At 44.6% G+C, this 22,054-nt stretch overlaps 1 protein-coding gene across 1 annotated transcript in view; it reads left to right on the forward strand.

The window, feature by feature from the left end:
- STAC (SH3 and cysteine rich domain) overlaps window positions 1-4,363 on the forward strand; it is a 62,901-nt gene extending 58,538 nt beyond the window's left edge. The window contains exon 11 of the mRNA XM_051977482.1: window positions 3,347-4,363. Within this exon, the coding sequence (XP_051833442.1) occupies window positions 3,347-3,445 (99 nt within the window). The 3' untranslated portion in view covers window positions 3,446-4,363. The remainder of the gene's footprint in view (window positions 1-3,346) is intronic.
- The last annotated feature ends 17,691 nt before the right edge of the window (window positions 4,364-22,054 follow it).

The raw sequence follows: 22,054 nt of genomic DNA on the forward strand, positions 1-22,054 counted from the left end.
CGAGTGCCCATGGTGCCTCTGAGTGCCCATGGCGCCTCCGACTGCCCATGGCGCCTCCGAGTGCCCATGGTGCCTCTGACTGTCCATGGGCCCTCCGACTGACTGTCCATGGTCCCTCCGACTGACTGCCCATGGTCCCTCCAACTGCCCATAGGGCCTCTAGGCTCTGGCTCCCATCGAGCCAGGGGCAAACTTAGTCAGGTGGGCAGACTTCCCGGATCTGCTCGGGTCCACCCCGAGGCTTTGGATTTCCCGCTCTCCAATACATCTGAGGCAGAAGGCAGCTGGGCCCATGAATCACTGCCCTGCTCGTTTTCTGTGTTTAATCCCTTTCTTGTTCCCTTGAAATTTGCAGCTCCATGTGCCTGTGCTTCCTTCTCAGACCCTAGCTTGACCCCCAACTGTCCAGCCCCTTCCTTGAGCTCAGCCCTCGAGAGCAGGTCGTCTGTATTCCGATTCTCACAACCCCCCTTTGCCCTTGTACACAGGGAGCCATTTCTCCCCGAGCCTGGGGCTGCAACGGAAGGGAGCAGCTTGTCTCTGAGACCCCGAGAGGCAGGCAGGGCAGAGATGGAGACTTGGGCATGGTGTTCACAGTGCCACAAAGGGAGCGGGATTCGGGGAGAGGCTGGGAAATGGGCTGGCTACCTGCCTTTAGGAACCAGCCTCTGTGGGACTCCCCAGACGCACAGTAGGACAGCCTAGCCAGACTCTCACTATTGTGGGGGAAGAGGAAGTCATCCTCCCTGTGGGCAGAATCCCCTCTGTCCCCTCTCTGGGTCAGGTTCTCGGACCCATGTCGCAGAGCCGACTGATAACATGTGTCTTGGGGAGGACAGAGGGACAGAGAGGGGTCCAACAGGACAGCCGGGGGTTCATGTGGCCTTGGGGAGCTGCCTACAATTCTCAGCCCCAGCTCCGCCTCTTTGGGTCCATGAGGACCCAACTTCGGGGCCCAGGACGGCTCCTTCTCCCCAGAGATACCAAGTACTTTCCTCCAAGTGGTTGCTATAGAAACTTTTGAGGCAAAGGGTTTTTCATCACAAAATACCCAGAAGATTTGGGTTTCCCCCATTTTTCCCCTTGTTGCATTGAGATAAGCAGCAGGTTCCGGGCAAATAGAAGGCAGGAGAGCTTTGTGTTGCTCTGAGGGACAAGGGGAGCCTCCCGGAGAAGAGGCGGGTGAACTGAAGCTCGAGGAAGCTGGGCTTGGGCCAGGCCGGGAAGAGGAGGCTGGAGTGTGCCAGCGAGGGTTGGCTGAGCGTCTGTGGCAAGCCTCAGCTCCCAGTTTTGGGAATCCTATGTGAATGAGCTTCTAGGAGCTCGGGCTTAGGGCTGCTCCCTGGTTCAGCCCTTTTACCTTAGAGTCTAGGGTAGGGCCCTCGCCCAAGGCCAGGGGCTCTGGCCCCCCTCCCCCAGCTTCTTCACGCCAGCAAAACTCCCTGACTGTGAAGTGCATTTGGTACAAGGTCCTGGGGAGTGGAGAGGGAGGCCTCTAGAAGATCTGCTTCAAGGGCGGCTTTTAACCCATAATGACGGCAAGTCACCGAACTTCTCAGACACCCAGGTAGCTCTAAGGCTGCAACTCATCTGGCATTTACTCCCTGGTCAGACCCTGCACCAATTAACCAGAGATCCAGAACTAAATGGCCAAAACTCCCATCCTTCTGCAGGACACGCTCAGAGTCCCACACATCCACTCATTCGGAACAAGAGAGATCTCCAGCCTTTGGTGGGAATCCATGATCCCATCCCAGGACGTGCTCCCTCCCCTCCTCTGAAGTTGGGCCACCAGTCCTGCCCCCCCAACCCAGAGGGGCCCAGCCACCATGTCAGAGACCTTTCTCGGGGTCTCTCATCCCTGGCCCTTGTCATCTGAGCCACCCCCCCTTTTCCAGGCCGGCCTCTCTCTGTGGAGCTTCTCCAGCACCTTCTTTGGTATTAAGATGCCGTGTCCGCCCCCGGCCCCCCTCCCTCCGTTGCCCTCTGAGTTGCCCACGGCCTTCGGACTGTGGGACCGTGACCACCCTGCAGCATGGCCACAAAAAGGCCAATGTGAAAAAAAGACGAGCCTTTGCTTTGGACATCAGGTGGAGGTCGCCAACAGCGGCGTGCCCTTTCCCCAGGACAAGCCAACCCCCCTCCTCTCCTTGTCCAATCCTGGCCCAGCTCGGCCCCCCCGGACCCAACGTCTGGCCACCGTCTGCTCCTTAAATTCCCAAATGAGACGGTTCCAATCTACCACTAAGTCGCTTTTACAACATTTTTTTTAGAAGATTCCAACCACTTAGCAGGAACTGTGCATTTATGAGAGTGATTTTGCGGGAGGACCGCTCTTTGCTGCCCCCCATGTTACAGGGCTGTGAGTTGGTACCAGCTGTTAGTCAGTGACAGGTGAGCACAGTCTCTGCTCCCTCCACACAAGAGAAAGTGGGTCGTGAAACCCACGACCGATGATACTGCTAGACAATGTCCTTCAGCAGCCATCAAGCCTAGGAAATGACCTGTTTGTAATCCAAAAGGGGCTGCCCTTGAGGCCGGGGACTGCAGCAAAGTAGCACAAAGGGGAGGTACGCGTCAGGGCCTTTGCACTCCCTTCCACGTCGCAGAGGGGGTCCCGGGACATCCCTGGGAAGATTCCCTGCAACAATTACTGGATCGCTGCAGCTAGGGTTAGCGAAGCACCGCGCCGTACAGTCAGCCCTCTGCAGGTGAATGGGATGGTGGGGCTTTCACCGAGCCGCATTCACTCACCGTGAGCAGCTCTTGCCCAAAGCCTTCCCTCCCCTCTCAAGAGAGGGGCCCCCAGTGTCCTTGGACCTTTCTCCACGTCTGCACTCCAGCTATCTACCCCCCCCCATCCCCAGCAATCTTCCTCCTGCACGTCTTGAAGGACATTCCTGTCTTTAAGTCGGTGGGGAAGGAGGCTGCTCTTGGTTAGTGTCCACTGCCCCCCTGCTCACTCACAAAATTAACCCTTTATAGAGGGTAGCAGCCCATGATTCCCAGCCTTCCAGCATGGCCACGAGAGAATGGCACGGAAGGCAAGGCTTCCAGATCCTGAGCTTGGCAGAATCAGCGCCTTTCTTCTGCCATGATCAGATCCCATCTGGAAGGCTAGACACACTGGCAGCGCCCCTCTGTAGAAGGTAATGGTGGGCTGAAGGACCTCAAGACTTCAGTCATGCTCATGTGACTTCAACTCAGCTCCCACCCTCCCCCAAAGTCAAGGCCACCTGCCATGAACTCACTCTTCTGGGATTTTCCCCCCTCCCTGAAAAGTCATTCCCTTCACCAAAGTGGGGACCACACCCTGAGCCTTCTCCTTCCTTTCCTTTGAATTCAGATCTGTGTGACCTCAGAAGAGGGACGAGACGGCTTCATCAAGGTCTGCAGTGGCAGAAAGAAGGGCCTGGTGCCTCTGGACATCCTAGAAAACATCTGATTCTGTGCCCACTTGGGGCAGTGGAAACTTTGGCCGACAGCGGCCAGCGGCCTCTTCGGATGGACATTGTCGGTTCTGATGACCCCCAGGGGATCCAGACTGTAAATGTCAAATGCACACACACGGACACCCACAAACACCCACAAACACCCAAACTACTGAGCAACGGTGAGAATGGAAACAGAGTGGAAGTTTGTTTAGGAAACGCATTTAGTCAACCACTGAATGGAGACTGGAGGCAATGCCCTTCGCAGGGGAATTGGGGGGAGGGGAGCAGGAAGCAGTTAGAATTCAAATATACTTGTCTAATAAAAGATGTCTGTGTGTCTGAAGAAACCCACCGGTACCTGAGGTAAGCCTGTGTTACCGGAGACCCCAGCAGGAGCACTGACCTTCTCTGGACAACGTGGTCTGATGCTTTGGTGTTGTGCCGTGGGAGCCACCGGCCAGTGGCTGCTGGCGGTCTCACTCAGACCCCTAGAATGGATCTCTTCCTGTGAGAGGAGACTGAGAGGCCGTCGCTGTTCTCTGAGCTCCCCACTGAGAGGCCGTTGCATCATCTGACCTCCCTCCTCTTCCCTCTGCCTCCAATTTATCTCATTCCCAGTCCACAAGCAACACCTGTGTCAGTAAAGGCTACTTTCCAACTCCTTCAGATGCTGGGATCTACAGATGTGGAGACTCTTGGAGAACTGAGCTTCCCCTTCACCTAAGCGTGGTCCTTATCACTGTGGGGCCAGGATGGCATGAACCCCAGCTTTCTGTCCCCAATATTAGTCAAACAGTGGAGCATTTTAAACTGGGATAGCCAGCGTCCTCAGAAAGCTGTTTGGAGCCCAACAATGTAGGAGGGTCTAGAATCCCATATTACCATATTGTCAAGAAATACAGTGGTCCACTGAGGTTCTCTCTCTCTCTCTCTCTCTCTCTCTCTCTCTCTCTCTCTCTCTCTCTCTCTCTCTCTCTCTCTCTCTCTCTCTCTCTCCTGTGTCTCTCTCTGTCTCTCTCCCTCTCTCTCTCCTCCTGTGTCTCTCTCTGTCTCTGTCTGTTTCTCTGTTTCTTTCTCTGTCTCTCTCTGTTTTGTCACTATATAACATATTACAAGGCAATGATGCCCTGTGTTTTATACCCATCAAAGCCAGAGGAGACACCGGTCCCAGCAGGTCTCTCCTTCCTTCCTTATTCTATTTTTCCCACAAAACAGATTTTGGAGATGCCATGCATCCAGTCATGGTTGGGTGAAGGGAACCTTTATTTACTATCAAAAAGAATCCATTTTCTTCTTCTTTCTCCTTGGGTTCAAAGCCAGGCAGTCTCCCAGGGCACTTTCATTTCCAACACCCCTGATCCGTTTGTCAGAGAACCTGACCCTTTAGTGGGGTTCCTAGGTCTGTCAGATTTAGGGATCAGAGTCAGAGTAAGAAGGAGCCCAAATCTGAGGTTACCAAATCCAAATCCCTATTTCCTTAGGGTCATTTACTATAAGCTCCCAGTTGGAGAAAGGAGATGCTACCCTCTCTCTTCTCGTTTGATGTCTCCTGGCGAAACATGATGCTGCTCCTCTCCCCTCCTCCACCCCACTGTAGTGCACATGGGGGCCCCATCCCATAATGTTTCCCCCTTCAGTCTCTTCCTCCTTGTATTCCAGCTCGAGGTGTAGCATCTGGGTCAAAGGAGGAGAAGGTGAACTCGAATCCACGATGGCCTTGAAATCAATGTCAGTTTGATTTATTTTGATCCGGAGCAATAAAGCGATTAAAGGGATTGCCAGACAGCTTCTATCCTGTCCGCTGGCATGTCGCTTTTCTGAACCAAAGTCTGGCTGTCTCCAGTGACTCTTCTTCATAATGGCCTGGGACTGAACAGGAGTGGGGAGTGGGTGGAAGCCTTGTGTTCTTTTTTCAGATGCCTTACCCTCAATTCTGAGGCAGTGCCCCCCTCCGGGTTCCCTCCCTACCTAAGATGTGGGATGTAGATGGGAGTTCAGGGAACACACGGACTCTCTCAAAATGGGATGGATGCATTGCCTGGAAAACCGAATGTCTGAAGACCTTTGCTGTTTGCCTCTAACTCCATGTTCTATTTAATAATAAAAAATGTCCATCAGTGTAAGAACAACCTGCGTCCTGGCTTCTTCTTGAACTCCAATGGGAGGTGCTTTGAGCTGATGGCCAAGAGGAGGCCAGATGTTATTGGTCCCAACACACCCACTTAGTCCTTCTATTTGTCTTTCAACCCATCCAGACTACAAAGTCCCCTACTCAGGTGGTATGTGGCAGGGGAGGGATTGGATCCCAGATCCAGAGCTTTTTCCAGCTATCACTATAAGTAAGTTAACAGCTACAGGCTCCAGCAGCAGCAGCAGCAGCAGTGGTGGGGTGGGAGAGGGGGAAGAGTAGCCACATTCTCAGCCAGGCTGGTCCTGGGAAGGGACAGGGCCGTGTTCTCCTCTCAGAACTACCTCCACTCTTCACCCATAGAACCCCTTGTAAGGACGAAGGAGGGTCCGGGGTCTCCTGGATGCACAAACTGCACAGAACAGCATCAGTCACAGCCCACCTCCCGCTCTGCTTCCTTGCAGCTGCTGGCCACGCCTTCTCTCGAGTCCTCGGTCGAGAGGCCTTCTTTCCTCTGGGTACTGCAGCACTATAGGAGTCCGGAGCAGCCCTCGTGCCATTCATCTCCAAATCCTTTTAAAATCATACCTGTTCCAAAAGCTCTGCTACCTCTTCTTGTGGCGGGGTCATGAGGTGAGCAGAGAAGCTGGATAGAGTGAATGCTGAGAGAGAACATGGAGAAGCAGCAAAGTAAAGGAGTCCATTAGTACTCGAGTGTATCAGAAACCCAGCACCAGTCTCCAGCCTTGGAGAGAATGGCCATCGACACAGGGTGTGGGAGCTAAGCTGTGGGGGCCGGGCTTCTCATGGCGGGCTGGGCCGGTCCTTGGAGACCCCACCTAACCTTGGGCCTTCCCAGTCACTCTTGGTAGCCTTTCATGTGCTCCCAGTAGCTCTCCTGTTAGGATGACTGTCCTGGAGAGGGGGATCATTTATTCGTTGTCTTCTTGGAAACTCTACCCCAGTACCTGGCACTCAGAAGGCACTTACTGAGTGATGATTGAGGACTTCACTGGCTCTGGTGCAGTTTCTAAGGACGCCATGAGAGGCTCCAGGGGATGCAGAGCAATGTCAGCTGCTGTTCCCTTGTTGATGTCCTCAGCTTGGATGCTTCCATCGAGCCATGAGCCCATTATGAAAACATGGCATCAGCCACACTTCCTTGACCAGTTTACCTTAAGCTGAAATCTCATTTATTGGCTAAGGAGAAGGGTCTTATGTTCTCTGCTCCTTTCAGCCAATTGTGTGACTCTGAAGATGGGGTGCGATGGCAGAACCACTGACTTTGAAATCAAAGAACCTTAGCTCTAGTTCTGCTGCTGACACAATCTCTGTGACCTTGGACAAGTCCCTTCACTCCTCTTGAGGAATGAAGAAGTTGGACTGTGTGCCTTTCCTGCTCTCAGTTTCTGACCCTCTAGCAAATATCATTTGGAAAAGCCCTTTGCTTCCTTCTCCCACTGCACCAAGGATACCTTTCCTTCACATGCAGCACATCTGCCTTAGAAGGCAACAAAGCCAGTGCACCTGGTAGTTATTTCTACCACCACCCTTTCAGATGGCACAAAAAGCGTTCCTCCAGCCAAAGCTTTGGAAATGCTGGCGCGTCGAGTCCAAACCCCCTGCGGGTCCTTGGCTCAGGCTGCTGCCCAGCTCATTTCATCTTCTGATCCTGGTGGCCATGGGAGTGGGCTTCGGTAGGGCACGTCCCATGAGAAGCAGCGTAAAGAGCAACCCAAAGGCTATCCGGGATGGGGAAAGCCAGTGGGCTGATCATAGGAAGCAGCCACGGGACCACAAGAGAGAGGAAATGCTTGGGAAGCACTTGCCTTATGGAGGGAGAAGAGAATTCCGAACCGGCGAGGGAGATGGAGAAGAGGGGCTTAGAGGGGTGGAAGTGGACCCAGGGAGACTTTTCCACAAGCTTCAGTCACAAAGTCCCCGGGCAAAGATTCCAAGAAAACGCCCACCTTGGGATTGCCCAGGCCGAAGAAGGCCGGTTCCTCCAAAAGCCGCCGGACAAGAACGGGATTAATGAGCCTGGGCCTGAGAAGGGCTGGCTCTGGGTGACATTCACCTGGTCCTGCCAGGGAGCACTATTGATAGATGAATAGAGCCTCCAAAGTGTCAGGAAAGAGATGAGCCCATTAAAATGAAAGAGGAACGTGCCCAGTCCCGGGCAAGGGCGAGCGCCAGGTGCCGGCAGACCATTACTCACACAGACAAGGAGGAGAGCCTGCAGTCTTGATGCAGCCCAGGTCAGAGGCAGACAGACACAAGCGACCCATCGGGCTGCTGGCAAGGGCAGCTTGGGAAAGGGGCCACTGAGCTCCTGAAGGGAGGATTGGGCCAGTGTATTTTGACTTTGATTTCAGAAGATCTCAAAGGGGGCACAAAAAAATTGGGGATTAGTTGATACCTACGAGCACTTTGGCAACTCCATGTCCATAACTGCCCCCCACCATCCCCTGTACATGCCCTCTGGCTTCAATTCATTGTCAGGGGCTGGCGAAGGAAAGTGACCCAAAACCCTCAGACCAGCTCAGGGGAGTGTCCCAGCACACAAATTCCTTAGAAGAGAGATGGAGACATAGACAGAAAAGCAGAGAGTCAAAGAGACAGAGACAGAGAGATAGAGAGAGACAGTGAGAGACAGAGAGAGACAGAGAGACAGAACAAAGATAGAGGAAAGACTGAAAGGCAAAAAGAGAGAGACAGAGACAGAGAGAAGAGACAGATAGAGCACCAGGGATGGAGAAGGACTCACTTCTCACCTTCCAGGCTGCACTTGAAGGTTCTTTGAAGCAGGGAGGGAGCTGATCTGTATTGGTAGAAGGTTCTCTGAGTCAATAAGATTACAGGTCCAGGCAGTTTCTGTACTCTCATTGCTGAAGTTGGCTTAAAAGGGAGTAAAGAGGACAGCTATTTGACTCAGTGGGTAGAGAACCAGCCCTGGAGTCAGGAGGACCTGAATTCAAATCTGACCTCAGACATTTAACACTTTCTAACTGTGTGACCCCGGCATGTCACTTAACCTCAACTGCCTCAGCAAAAAATGATAATAATAATAAAAAGGGAGTAAAGAAATGAGAAGACTTACACAAGAACCTTAAAGGATCTTGTATTGCATTAGAATAAAGCACTCAGGTACAAACTTTCTAAATGGCCCTTGTTGTTATTGTACAGTCGTTTTTAATTGTGTCTGATTTTTTGTGACCTCGTTTGGTGTTTTCTTTCCAGAGATGCTGCAGTGGTTCAGTTTGCCATTTCCTTCTCCTGCTCATTCTACAGATAAAGAAACTGAGGCAAACAGAGTTCAGTGACTTGTCCAGGGTCATACATCTTGTACGTGCCTGAGATCAGATATGACTTTGGGGCTTCCTGACTTGAGCCTCAGCACTGTGCTACCTAGTTGCCCTTAGTAAATTCCTACTTTCTTACTGGTTTTCCCCTACTCGAGAATGTCTGCATAGAATGAATTCCTGGTCAGTTGGTTTTCTTGTCATTACTATAATTTATATTCACAATCCACGTGGTATCTAGTCAATTTGTTTGGGGAGCAAGACCTCATCACACCCCTGGCCCTGCGCTATAGGTCTCCTGCTTGACCATCCCCCTAGGCTAACCCCCCAAGATGACAACCCCACTTCCCTTGGAGAGGCTGCCCAGAGACAGGGCCATGCACAGGAACAACTGACCTGGGCTCTGAGCAGAGGTCACCCCATACATTCCTTCCCACACCCCCAAACTGGCATGGCACCCTCCATGCAGGCAATCCCAGCAGGGCTGGGGAGCCCACCAAAAAAGACCCACAGAACAGAATCAAGATCAATGGGGAGATGTCACCGAAAGGCCAGGCTGCATCCCAGTGAAGGCTGCCCAAAGGTGGAATGGGAGGCACTGGTCCCCTCTTCCTGGAGCCCTTGAGGCCCAGGATGGAGACCATTGGTGATGGGAGACAAACCTTAAAGATCCAGGAAATGCCTGTTGGTCAGAGCATCATAGATCTAGACATGAAGAGGATCTCAGAGGTCTCCACATTCACTGGTGTACACACACACACACACACACACACACACACACACACACTTTTCCATTTGTTACTTCAATTCCCATTATTCTTCTGTCAACTGATCAAGCCAATTTTCCCAGCCTCCACAAAAGCATTAGAACCTCAATCTCCTTATCCATAAAATGTGGATAATACCTAACTCACATGGTTAAATTAAAAGCAATAGAGATATTTGAATCTTCATCAAAACAATCATTCATTAAACACCTACTCTATGGTGGGTTCTGGGCATATTAATACAAAGAATGAAACAATCTTTTGCCTCAAGTAACTTCTAATCAATTGAGAGAGACACGTACTTGTATAAATAGATACAGAATAAATAAAAAGATTGGGGGTCAGTTGAGGCAATCAACATAAGGGTAAAGGGATCCATGGAAACCATTATCCCATCCTACTTAAATTGAAAAGATACTACATCCTGATTCCTTTCTCAAGAAAGAACAACCAATAAATTGTGTGTGTGTGTGTGTGTGTGAGAGAGAGAGAGAGAGAGAGAGAGAGAGAGAGAGAGAGAGAGAGAGAGAGAGAGAGAGAGAGAGAGAGAGAGAGAGAGAGAGAGAGAGAGAGAGAAATCAGGACAATTGGAGATGACCTCGAATGCAATGGGAGATCTTGGCCTTTTTAAACAAATGTCTTTAACTGAGGAAACACTCAAACAGTGATTAAGGTTAAGGTTAGAATTAGGGTTAGAATGGCCTATTTTAACTAGTCTAAAGAAATAAGTCTGGAATGGGAAGAACCTTGAGGTTTCTGGCCAAAACAGAAACAACTACATTCACTCTACACCAACCCAATCTATATCTTGAGATTGGAGCTGAAAGGAAGAGATCCTGATTACTATCAGGCAGACAGCAAGCATTTAAGTGCTTCTTAGGAGTCAGGTTCTGTGCTAGGCACTTAGGAAACAGGGACAAAAATGAAACTTTGTCTCCCCAAAAAATGTTAACCTTCTATGGGGAAAGTACCATTGTATCATTGCTGCTGTAACTTTTGCTACTGATGCTCTTACTGCTGCTACTGTTGCTGCTGCTGCTACTGTTACTGCCCTATTGATAATGATGTTGTTGCTTTTGTTTCTGTCAGTGTTGCTATAGGTTTTGCTACTGTTGCTGCTGCTGCTGCTACTGTTACTGCTGCTGCTACTGTTACTGCCCTATTGATAATGATGTTGTTGCTTTTGTTTCTGTCAGTGTTGCTATAGGTTTTGCTACTGTTGCTGCTGCTGCTGCTACTGTTACTGCTGCTGCTACTGTTACTGCCCTATTGATAATGATGTTGTTGCTTTTGTTTCTGTCAGTGTTGCTATAGGTTTTGCTACTGTTGCTGCTGCTGCTGCTACTGTTACTGCTGCTATTGATATTGATGTTATAGCTGTTGATTCCCTTGCTTTTATTTCATGGGTGCTGCTATAGATTTTGCTACTGTTGCTACTGTCACTGCTGCTATTGATATTGATGTTACAGCTTTTGATTTTGTTGCTTTTGTTTCTGTCAATGTTGCCATAGGTTTTGCTACTGTTGCTGCTGTTGCCACTGTTACTGCTCCTATTGATATTGATGTTATAGCTGTTGATTCCCTTGCTTTTATTTCATGGGTGCTGCTATAGATTTTGCTACTGTTGCTGCTACTGTTGCTACTGTCACTGCTGCTATTGATATTGATGTTACAGCTTTTTATTTTGTTGCTTTTGTTTCTGTCAGTGTTGCCATAGGTTTTGCTATGGTTGCTGCTGCTACTGCTACTGTTATTGCTGCTATTGATATTGATGTTATTGCTTTTGTTTATATCAGTGTTGCTATAGGTTTTGCTACTGTTGCTGTTGCCCCTGCTAGGAGGTAGTACTGTTGCTACTGCTGCACATGTTTTTCAGTTGGTCGTCTTTCCAAGAGGTTGGGCTTTTGGGTTCTGGGCCTGGTCACTTCATATTTGCATTACTTCAGGAGATCATCTGGTCTGATCTAGCCCTGGTGCATCAACCAATGTGGATGCAGCAAACAGACTAATTCTACAGGAGAGTTCACTTCCATTCTGTGCCAGGGCAATCAGAGAGCAGGGATAGGGGAGGGAATGCCAAGAATTCAGCATTAATAAATCATCAACCAGTCCCCTGGAAAGGAATAGGGCCAGCCTGGTATTAACAGGCCAAAAGTAGAAATCCATGAGATACCAGATCGATCCCAACCAATCCAGCAAGCACTTATATGCCAGATGCTGTGCTTGATCTTGGGACTCCAAAGAGGTGCTTGCAGTTTGCTATGGAGGAGAAGGCTGGCTTTAACATCCAGATGTCATTGATCCAAAGCCTTCCCATGCTTTTTTACAAGAGAGGACACATGACCCTGAGGATGCCAGAACTGGAAACACATGACTGAGAATTCGTCAGAGCTGAAGGCACTTTAGAGTTTCAGGGCTCACCTTTTCATTCTATAGAAATGAAGTTTTGTGGAAGGAATTAGCTTGCCAGAGGCTATAGCCAGACAAGGTGGGGATGCAGGGGTCCTCCGGAAGCAGATCTCTGGCCTCCACTTCTCACCCATCACACTGAGAGAAGGCACAAGGGGATTTTCCTTCAACAGTTTGTCCAAAAAACCTCTGGGGAATTTTGTGGCCACCTGATGCTGAATTAGTGACTACACAGCTTCTCTCTTTCCCAGAGCATGCTCTCTCAGTCAACATAAAACTCAATTTATCTGATAGTTGGTCCTAGAACACTATTCATTCCAAAGGAATCTATCTAGCAATGCATTGGCTCTAACACACAAGGAGGCAGGGAGGATGAGGAAGGCAGAAAGGACACTGGCCTCTGAAAAAGCCAGATTAATTGCTCTGGCCAGGATGCTGGTCTGGGATCATCAGGTACCTTCTCAGCTTTGGACAGGATGATGCCATTGAAGTTTCTATTCTAATACAAGGAGGTATTGCTCCCCTTACTGCCTGTGCAATCTAGGACAAGTTCTTTGTCCTGCCTGAGGCTGATTATTCATCTAGGAAATATGCCAGAGCTACAATTAGGGCTTATCAGCAGCCACAATAAAAAATAAATAATAAAAAAACAGCAAGTCCTTCAATCATATCCACTAAAAATCAAAAGAACTAAGCCTGTGGTCAAAAGTATCATATCCAGAAAAATCATCTATAATATTGAATGAGAAAAAATGAACATTCAATGAATTTGCAGATTTTTAAGTCTTTCTATCAACCAAACCTGAACTTACTAGAAAATTTAACATATAAGAGCCAATGTCAAAGATCAATTTCGAGGACCTCAACATAGACAAATTGTTTATTTTTGTACATGGGAAATGAATGCCATATTTTAAGACTGACATCAACAATAGGGTAGCTCAAAAGAAATATTGGAGCAGAGTTAAGGTAAAAAAAAGTAATTATGTTATACAAATGAAGTACAGAGGAAGAATAGACAGAAGCTTTAGAGGTAATTCTGAAAACCTACTCACAATGGGAATGGGTTAAATAGGCAACACTACATATATATCATGAAGAGTATAGCAGAGTCAGCAGGGATAGGAAAGATATGTATGTCTGTATGTGTGGGGATATATTGTGTGTTTTTGTATGTATATATTTATATATGTATACATAAATATATCTTTTCTTAACTATAGCCTGCTTGGGGGTAGGGGGAAAAAAGGGAAAACAGAATAAAATAAAAAAAGGTTTATAAGGAAATAAAGAAAAGATGGACACTCATGAATGTAATTTCTTCTACCAATATATATATTTTTCTTGATCTGGAATTTAATGTATATATTTGAATCCTCCCTGATGTTCTGCTGGGCACATGACAATGCTCTTTTGTTTTGTTTCATTTTGTTTTGTATTCCATTTCTGTTTTCTTTTTTCTTATCATATTTTTTAAATACAATAAAGTTTAAAACAAACAAAATATATCCAGAATACATATATGGAAAAGTAAAAAGACAAAAACAAAAACAAAATTGGGAATAAAAGTCAACAGAGAGCCAAAATGTTAGTCACTGAAAGGATCACAGGGAAGAAAGTTCTAGTTAAGATGATGGCAGAAAAGGTCATCATAAAGGACAAATTTCCCTCATGTACTCCCATAATGCTTTAAATAGGGCATCACTTATCAGTTGGTGAATGAATGGCTGAATAAGTTATGATATGTGAAAGTAATGGAATATTATTGTTCTATAAAAAATTATGAACAGGCTAATTTTAGAAAGGTTGGGAAAATTTACATTAACCGATACTGAGGAAACCAGTAATGGCAAGATTGTGCAATGATCAACTATGAAAGGTTTGGTTCTTCTCAATGGCTCAATGATCCAAGGCAATGTCAATAAACTTTGGATAGAAAATACCATCTGCATCCAGAGAGAGAACAATGGAGATGTCTATGTTCACTTTTTTCATTTCTCTTTCTTCTGTTTTTTTTCTCTCATATTTTTCCCTTTTCTGATTTTTTTCTCCCAACATGATTCACAAAGAAATGTATATATATTTAAAATCTATGTGTATAACCAGAAAAAAAGAGAACAATAATCAAGGAGGAAAATAAAATTAAAATTAAAATATAAAATAAACGGGGCATCTAGTCAAATAAGAAGACAGAAATCCAAAAAGAAATTACATAAAGTTTTCCTTCATCCAGCCCAGGGCTGCACAAAAAGACATTCAAAGTTGTAGACAGCACTCTGACTGGGAAGCCTTGCAGAAGGCACTGGAGGTTGCAGTAGGGACTCCCTTGACTAGAAACAAACCCCCAGGGAGGGCAAGATACTTCAGTAGAAGAAATGGAAGCCTGAAGCAGCCTCCCACCTGGTGATACTCCATAAGGAATGGAAGGCTCAGGCAGTACCCTGACCAGCGATAATAGACCACAGAGCTCTGACCAAGGACCCATGGAAAGCACCTTGAAAACTTTAAAGAACTATGTAAATACTTACCATCATTATCAAAGGAGCCAGAGGAAGAGTCCAGAAAATTGAGGTCAGGAGCAAACAGGGGTTCACTCCGCCTCAGAGCCCAGGACAGAGCAGAGTTTGGCCAATACAAATTCCCAAGTCATGAACTGATGTTGGAGATATGAATAAAAAGCAGAAAGAAAGCCAATAACTATGAAGGCATAGTGTGGGTCAAAAGAAGTCCAAGATATAAACTCAAAAGTAGAGAAAGGAACTCCATGATAAATATCAACAGAGCTTCTTGGGAGAGTGTTCAGTCCCAAGGAGTTCTACAAGAGCTTGGAAGAAATGAAGCAAGACATTTTTTAAATGAAACTAGAGCTCAAGAAAAAAATGGGAAGAAAGATAAATAACTCTAAAACAGGAGAAAGAAAACTTTACTCAAGCTGTGGCTCTGAAAATGAAAATAAGCCAAATACAACTTGATTCCATGAAGCAACAAGAAATATTACAATGAAATCAAAAGATATGATTTGAATTAGGGTTAAACAAAAAAGAGAGAGAGAGAGAAATATGTGTGAGGGATCCACTATCAAAAGAATCTAGAGGATGCTGTAAACTCATAATATCCTCCTAACAGGATAGTTTTATCAAAGATAAAAAGTCGGTATTTGGGGCAGATGTCTACCCAAAATAATTCACTAACTAAATAAAACTAATTCTCAGTTTTTCTGCTTATTGATTGATCCAAAAATAGACAGTTTTCCCATGCCTTTGGAAAGCTCTTTGACACTGGTCATTATGGAACTATACTATTCATAGTATCTCCAAATAATCAACAAAATTTCACAATAGACTAGAACATAGTTATAGAGATCAATTCCAAAGATTACATAGTTATAAACATTTTACTAACTTCATCCAATAGAAGAATAATCCCTTAAAATTAGAAACACCATAGGGAATAATATCTCTACAATCATTCAATCTCTCTTTCCCCCCTCCCTTCGAGGATTCCTCTTTCAGCTATACTTCTTGTGTATATAGTTATATACAAACTATCCTTCCATTCACTGAAGAAATTGAAGAATTCTTGCTTCTCTTAATCTGATAATTACTCTAATTACTTCATGGAAGAATCCTTCCTGAACCCATCAGTTGTGTGGGATCATGAGGATAGGTTAGAAACTGGTTAGACATTCAAAAAGCAGAATGTAAAAAGGGTTCATTGTAGAGCCTTGTTTTAGAATTGATAGTTTAAAACAGATTAAGAAGAATTTCTCACTCAGATGGAACCAAGGACTTTTGACTAAAATATTTTCCTAATATTTTAGAACATATTATAATGTGCAACAGGAGGAAGGAGATGTGGCATCTGCTTGCACAAATGCCATTTTTAAAGGAATCATAAATTAAGACTGTTCAGATCTCCTAGAAAAAAAGAGCAACAAAGAGAAACATTCTCTATTCTTTTTGTAAGAGAACATTCAAAATGAAAACTCCAAGAATTCCATAGTCAGTAACTAGAACTTCAAGTCAAAAAAAAAGTAGTGCAAGTACCAAAGACTGTCGGGATCATGGATGCCGTTTGTTGTTCAGTCATTTCAGTCATGTCCAAGTCTTCAAGATCAGATTTGGAATTTTCTTGGCAAAGATACTTCAGTAGTTTTCCATTTCCTTCTCCTGGCAGTAGATATTTGACTCTAAAAAAGAGAAAAATCCTAGAACGTGATATTCTACAAGGCATAGATAAAAGTTTTTGTTTTCTCTCTATGTGTCTCCCTCTCTCTCTTTCTGTCTCTCCTCTGTCTCTGTGGAACACACACACACACACACACACACACACACACACACACACCTTATTCTGTAAGACCCAGTATACTTCTACATGAAAAGAAATGATTTTTTAAAAACTTTTTTAGGGAAATGAATTTTAATGGACTTTAGAGGACTTTCAATTATTTCTGATCAAAACATAGTAGAAGCTTTCAAATGCATATACAAGAGTAAATATAAACATTAAAAAGGTTAATACAGTTGAGCAATTGAAAGAAATGAAGCAAAGATGAAGTGTTTATGTTCTAATAGAGAGAAGGGACAAGTGTCCCCTCAGAATACTAATATGCTCTGGAGTCACAAAGGGAATTAAATAAGACAGAAGGCCTGGGTGTTTTTGATGATGTGAAGAAAAGAAAGAAAAATGATGGGGAAAGGAATATACCAAGGGAAAAAAAAAGGGAAGTGGAGCTTTAAGTCATATGTAAGCATGTGTGAGAAGAGTTAGAGGATAGGCTGGGGAAAGCATGAGGGAACCTCACTCTTATCAAGCAGGACAGAGGAGAGTTGACCATGCAGAGAAGGGCGAGGGGGGAGAGGGACAGAGGGAGGGAGATGGGGGGAACCTATCAAAGAAATAGGCTGGGAAAGTGAATAGTGGAGGAAATAAGCACAAACAAAACAAACATCAGCTTCAGAGAGTGGATTAAAATGGGGAGTTTAAAGGAAAAATGAAAATTAAGAACCAGGTATCAGGATCTAGATGTAGAGAAGAGAAAAGGGGCAGTGGAGTAGAGGCTCATCTTCAATATTAGGTTACTAGAGTGGATCACATTCACCACTTTCTTTTTTGTAAAATGTGGGCAGAGGCACAGAGAATAAAATCATATGAAGATAAGATGGAAAAGAATACAAAATTAATTATCCTAACCATGAAAGTGAATGGGATAAACTCACAAATGATACAGAAAAGGATAGTAGAATAAATTAGAAAGCATGATCCAACAACATGAAATCTTTACCAAAGTTATCTTACCAAAAAGATAACTGACAGATAAAGATCCACACCATTAAAATAAAAATATGGAATTTGCTGTGCTTAAAATGATTTTTTAATAAGCAACCATGATTTCAGACAAGTTAACAGTAAAAACAGACAATTACAGTAAAAGAGATAAACAAGAAAACAGCATTATACTTTGTGGCATCCTGGCCAATGAAATAATTATTATATATGTCCTTAACGCCATAGTATCTAAATACTTACATACTTAAAGGAAAAGCTAATTTAATTTTAGGGATAAATAGACAGCAAAATTATAATTGATGAGGATGTCCATTCAGTTATCTAGATTCAACAAATTTAACAAAAATGCAAACAAGAAAGATGCTAAGCAACTTATACAACTTTTGAAAAATTAGATATGATAGCTCTCAGGCAATTACTGAATAGGAATAGGGAGGATTTTATACACACACACACACACACACGATATCTTTACAAAAAATGATCCTTTGAAACATGAAAATCTTCACAAGCAAATGCCAAAACCAGAAATATTACAAAATGTCTTTTACTTACCATATGAAATAATATTCTAATCCATGGGTCTTCAAAAAGTGGATTCACTCTAAACAAACACTAAATAATTTAATCCTTTTTTAAAATGGCAAGTCAAAGAACAAATCAGGGAAATGATGGATAATCTCATCAAAGAAAATGACACTGATAAGACTATGTAACAAAAAGTTGAGACACAATCAAACAATCCTTAGGAGAAAATTTATGTCACTAAATATTTCATCAGCAAAAGAAAGAAAAAAATACTACTAGAAAAAAAGTTTTAATTCAATGAAACATAACAAATATGTAAGACCTCTACCACAGTAGGGAGAAGGACCCTGGACCCATTTGTATTGGTGAGAGTTAGAGTTTTCACTCACTCCCCAATATGAGCATCTTCTAAGGCCTGAGACTTCATTGGTTGTTTCAGTCCAGTTCTCCCTTACATTTGTATTCTCAGCTCTTAGCATACAGCCTGGCACATAGTAAATACTTAGTAAATGTTTGTTGAATGATTACTAATTGGAAGCCTTGTATGAAATAAGTGAAATCAGAACCATTGATAGAATAACAATATTACAAAAAAAAAAAAAAAAAAAAAAAACACCTTCAAAAGCGTAAAGAACCCTGATCAATGGAATGATCAACCACAACTCAAAAGAGTTGGTATTAGTACATACTTCCCCACCTTTTGCCAGAGAAGTGAGGAATTAAAGGTGCAGAATGCAGCATACATTATCAGACATGGCCAATGTGTGGTTCTGTTTGTCTATGCTAGCCTTTCTAAAGGGGGGTAGAATATGGGAAGAGATAAAGGAGAGAATCAGAAACTAGTGTATACCATGGGAAGGCAAGGCAAGGGGAAATGTCAGTAAAACATTTTTAATACACAGAAACATGTTAGGGAAAAACAGACAAAAAGTCAGATTTGGAATTAACATGCTACATTTAGCAAAGACTTTTTATTATTTTATTAAAGTTTTTTTTTAATTTTCAAATAATTGCATTGATAATTTTCAACACTGACCCTTGTAAAACCTTCTGTTCGAAATTTTCCTCCTTCCCCTATTCCCTCCCATAGATGGCAAGTAATACAATATATGTTAAATGTGTTTTAAAAAATGTGTTAAATCCAATATATGTATACATATTTATATAATTATCATAGTGCACAAGAAAAATCATATCAAAAATGAAAAAAATAAGAAAACAAAATGCAAGCGGACAACAACAACAAGGTGAGAATGCCCCATTGTGATCCACACTCACTTTCCACAGTCCTCTGATGCAGATGGCTCTCTTCATCACAAGATCATTGGAACTGACCTGAACCATCTCACTGTTGAAGAGATTCACATCCATCAGAAGTGATCCTCGTATAATCTTGCTGTTGCCATGTACAATGATCTCCTGGTTCTACTCATTTCACTCAGCATCAGTTCATTCATGTAGGTCTCTCCGGGCTTCTCTGAAATCATCCTGCTGATCATTTCTTACAGAAGAGTAATATTCCATAACATTCATATACTATAATTCATTCAGCCCTTCTCCCACTAATGGGCATCCACTCGTTTCCAGTTTCTTGCCACTACAAACAGGGCTGCCACAAACATTTTTGCACATGTGGGTCCCTTTCTGTCCTTTAAGATCTCTTTGGGATACAGGCCCAGTAGAAACATTGCTGGATCAAAGGGCATGCATAATTTGATAGCCCTTTGGGCATAGTTCCCATTGCTCTCCAAAATGGTTGGATTCATTCACAACTCCACCAACAATGCATCAGTGTCCCAGTTTTCCTACATTCCATCCATGGGTCATTATCTTTTTCTGTCATCTTAGCCATTCTGAGAGGTGGGCTGTGGTACCTCAGAGTTGTCTTAATTTAGGACAGACTTTTAAAAATTCAAGCCCTGTATCATAGAGAACATAGTTTCATATTCAGTCCTCTTTTTCTATTCTTGATATGTAGAAATGTTCAGGCTTGTTAATATTTGTCAAGTTCAGAACAAGGGGAAAAATTAAATGAGGCTCATAAAATCACAGATCTCAAGTTAAAAGGAACTTTTACATCCAAATCTCTTTTTTTTTTTTTTCAGATAAGGGAACTGCTTCCCAGAGAGGGAAGAACTTGTCCAAGGTCACACAGATAATAAGGGACAGACTAGAATTTTAAGCCAGATGTTCAGGCTGTAAACCCAGTATTTTCCCCTCCCTACCACACTGGGAAAGGACAAAGGGAAAGATGAAAAGAATAGGGGGAAATTGCTTCTCGTCTAAAAAATGATGTTTCATTAAAAATCAGTTACAGCATCATAGAACCACATTATGTCAGAGCTGGAAGGACCTTAGTGGTCACTTAGTCCAAGCCTGAGCTTACAACAAAATGCCCATCTTTAGCACTCTCAACAAGTGGTCAGCCAGCCTCTGCTTGAAGACTTTTGAGAAGGAAAAACTCAAAAACTCTCAAGGGAGCAACCTTCTCTGTAAGGCAGCTCCCAATGTGAGGAAAGTTATCAGTTTAATTCAATAAGCATTTATGAAATGCCTACTGTATACCTGGAACTGAACTAAGCCTTAGGGTACAAAAAGAGCAGAAGCCAGTCTCTGCCCTCCAGGAGCTTACAATCTATCTAATGGGGAAAGAGAAAACAGGAGAAATAGACAATAATGAACAGAGGGAAGGTGCTAGACTGAAGAGGGGTGGGAGGAAGCTTCCTATGGGAGGGGACATTTTAGTGGGACAACAATTCTGTTGACATCAGAGCTAAATTGGCTTCTTTATAGCTTCCACCTATTGGATCTGAAGCCTAATCTCTCCTCTTAGTGAAAAGACTAGAAAAGTGGCTTCTCCAAGCTAACATCCCCAGTGCAGTCAACAAATCCCTAATGACTTGCTAGAATTTAGGTACAGCATGACGTTTGTGACTTTCTCATTTGATATCAAAGTGTATAGAGAGCTGCGTCTGCAGTCAGGAAGACCTGAATTCAAACTCTGGGCAAATGAAATGAGATTACTTAGCTTCTGTCTGCCTCAGTTTTCACATCTCTAAAATGTAATAAGTAATAATAATAACAATATTGACCAGGATTCTTGTATCAAGCATACATACATATATATAATTTTTAAAGCCCTATGTAAATGCCAATTATTATCACCACCATCATCACCATCAAGGACTTGTCCTGGCTTCTCGCCCGAGTCACACTCCAGCTTGTCCATTTCCTTCTAGAAGTGTGGGGCTACCTATGCTGTCATAGGTCATGTCATGTCAGTCACAGGACTGAGCTCCGAGGAGCTCCTTTGGCTCAGCATCACACTGCGGGGACTTGGTCCCCCCAAGGGCTCATCGGTCCCTTAAGTCCTGCTGGCCTGATGTCACCTCCCAAATGGGAAGTCTCTGGGGCAGGTGGAAGGAGGTCACCCGAGTTTCAGGTCTGCGTCCAGCGCTCGCCGGCTGGCCAGAGGCTGGGCCGCTTTGCTCGGTCTCTCATCTGCAAAATGTGAATCACATTAGAGTAGCTCCTTTACAGGTTTGTTTTCACAACCAAATGAGATAAATGTAGATGAAGTGCTTTTCCCATCTCTAAGTGCTACAGAAATGTCAGCCATTATCATTCTCCAAATGGCATTTCTTATCCATTAGAGTCTGCTATCGGATGGAACAAATCCCTGCAGTGTGCTTTGACTGCCGTGCCAGGGAGCTCCAAGGGGAAAATTTGCCCACAAACTGAACATCTGTAGGTGACGGAAGGCAGAGCCCATTAACCAAAGTACATGGGGAAGAGGGGGAGGGAGCGGGGAGGAGGGGAGGAGGAGGGAGGGGGGCTATGGGAAGTAGGAACTTGGCCAATTAAGAAGCAGGTCCTAATTTAAGCCTCTGACTCACCTCTCACAGATGCCGAGCTGAGGCATTGGGCTTTCTCACTGAGGGTCTCCAAGTACTTGGGGCAGTTCTTCCCTCTGGCCACAGAAGAGGCAAATGGACTTTCAGCGTTCTCGTTTTCAAAAGCAAGAGTCTGAGAGATGCTAAATGATCTCCCAGGAGCCTTGTGCTCAACACCAGAAATGGCGGCCGATGTGCGGAGGAGAAGCACTATGGCAGCCTCTGGCTTGCGAGCTGCCTGGCTTTTCCACCCGGGCCCCCGGGGCCCACAGAGTCATCAAGTTCACGGGAAGCACAAAAGGCT

Source organism: Antechinus flavipes, chromosome 1 (genome assembly GCF_016432865.1).
Source record: "Antechinus flavipes isolate AdamAnt ecotype Samford, QLD, Australia chromosome 1, AdamAnt_v2, whole genome shotgun sequence".
Taxonomy (NCBI): domain Eukaryota; kingdom Metazoa; phylum Chordata; class Mammalia; order Dasyuromorphia; family Dasyuridae; genus Antechinus; species Antechinus flavipes.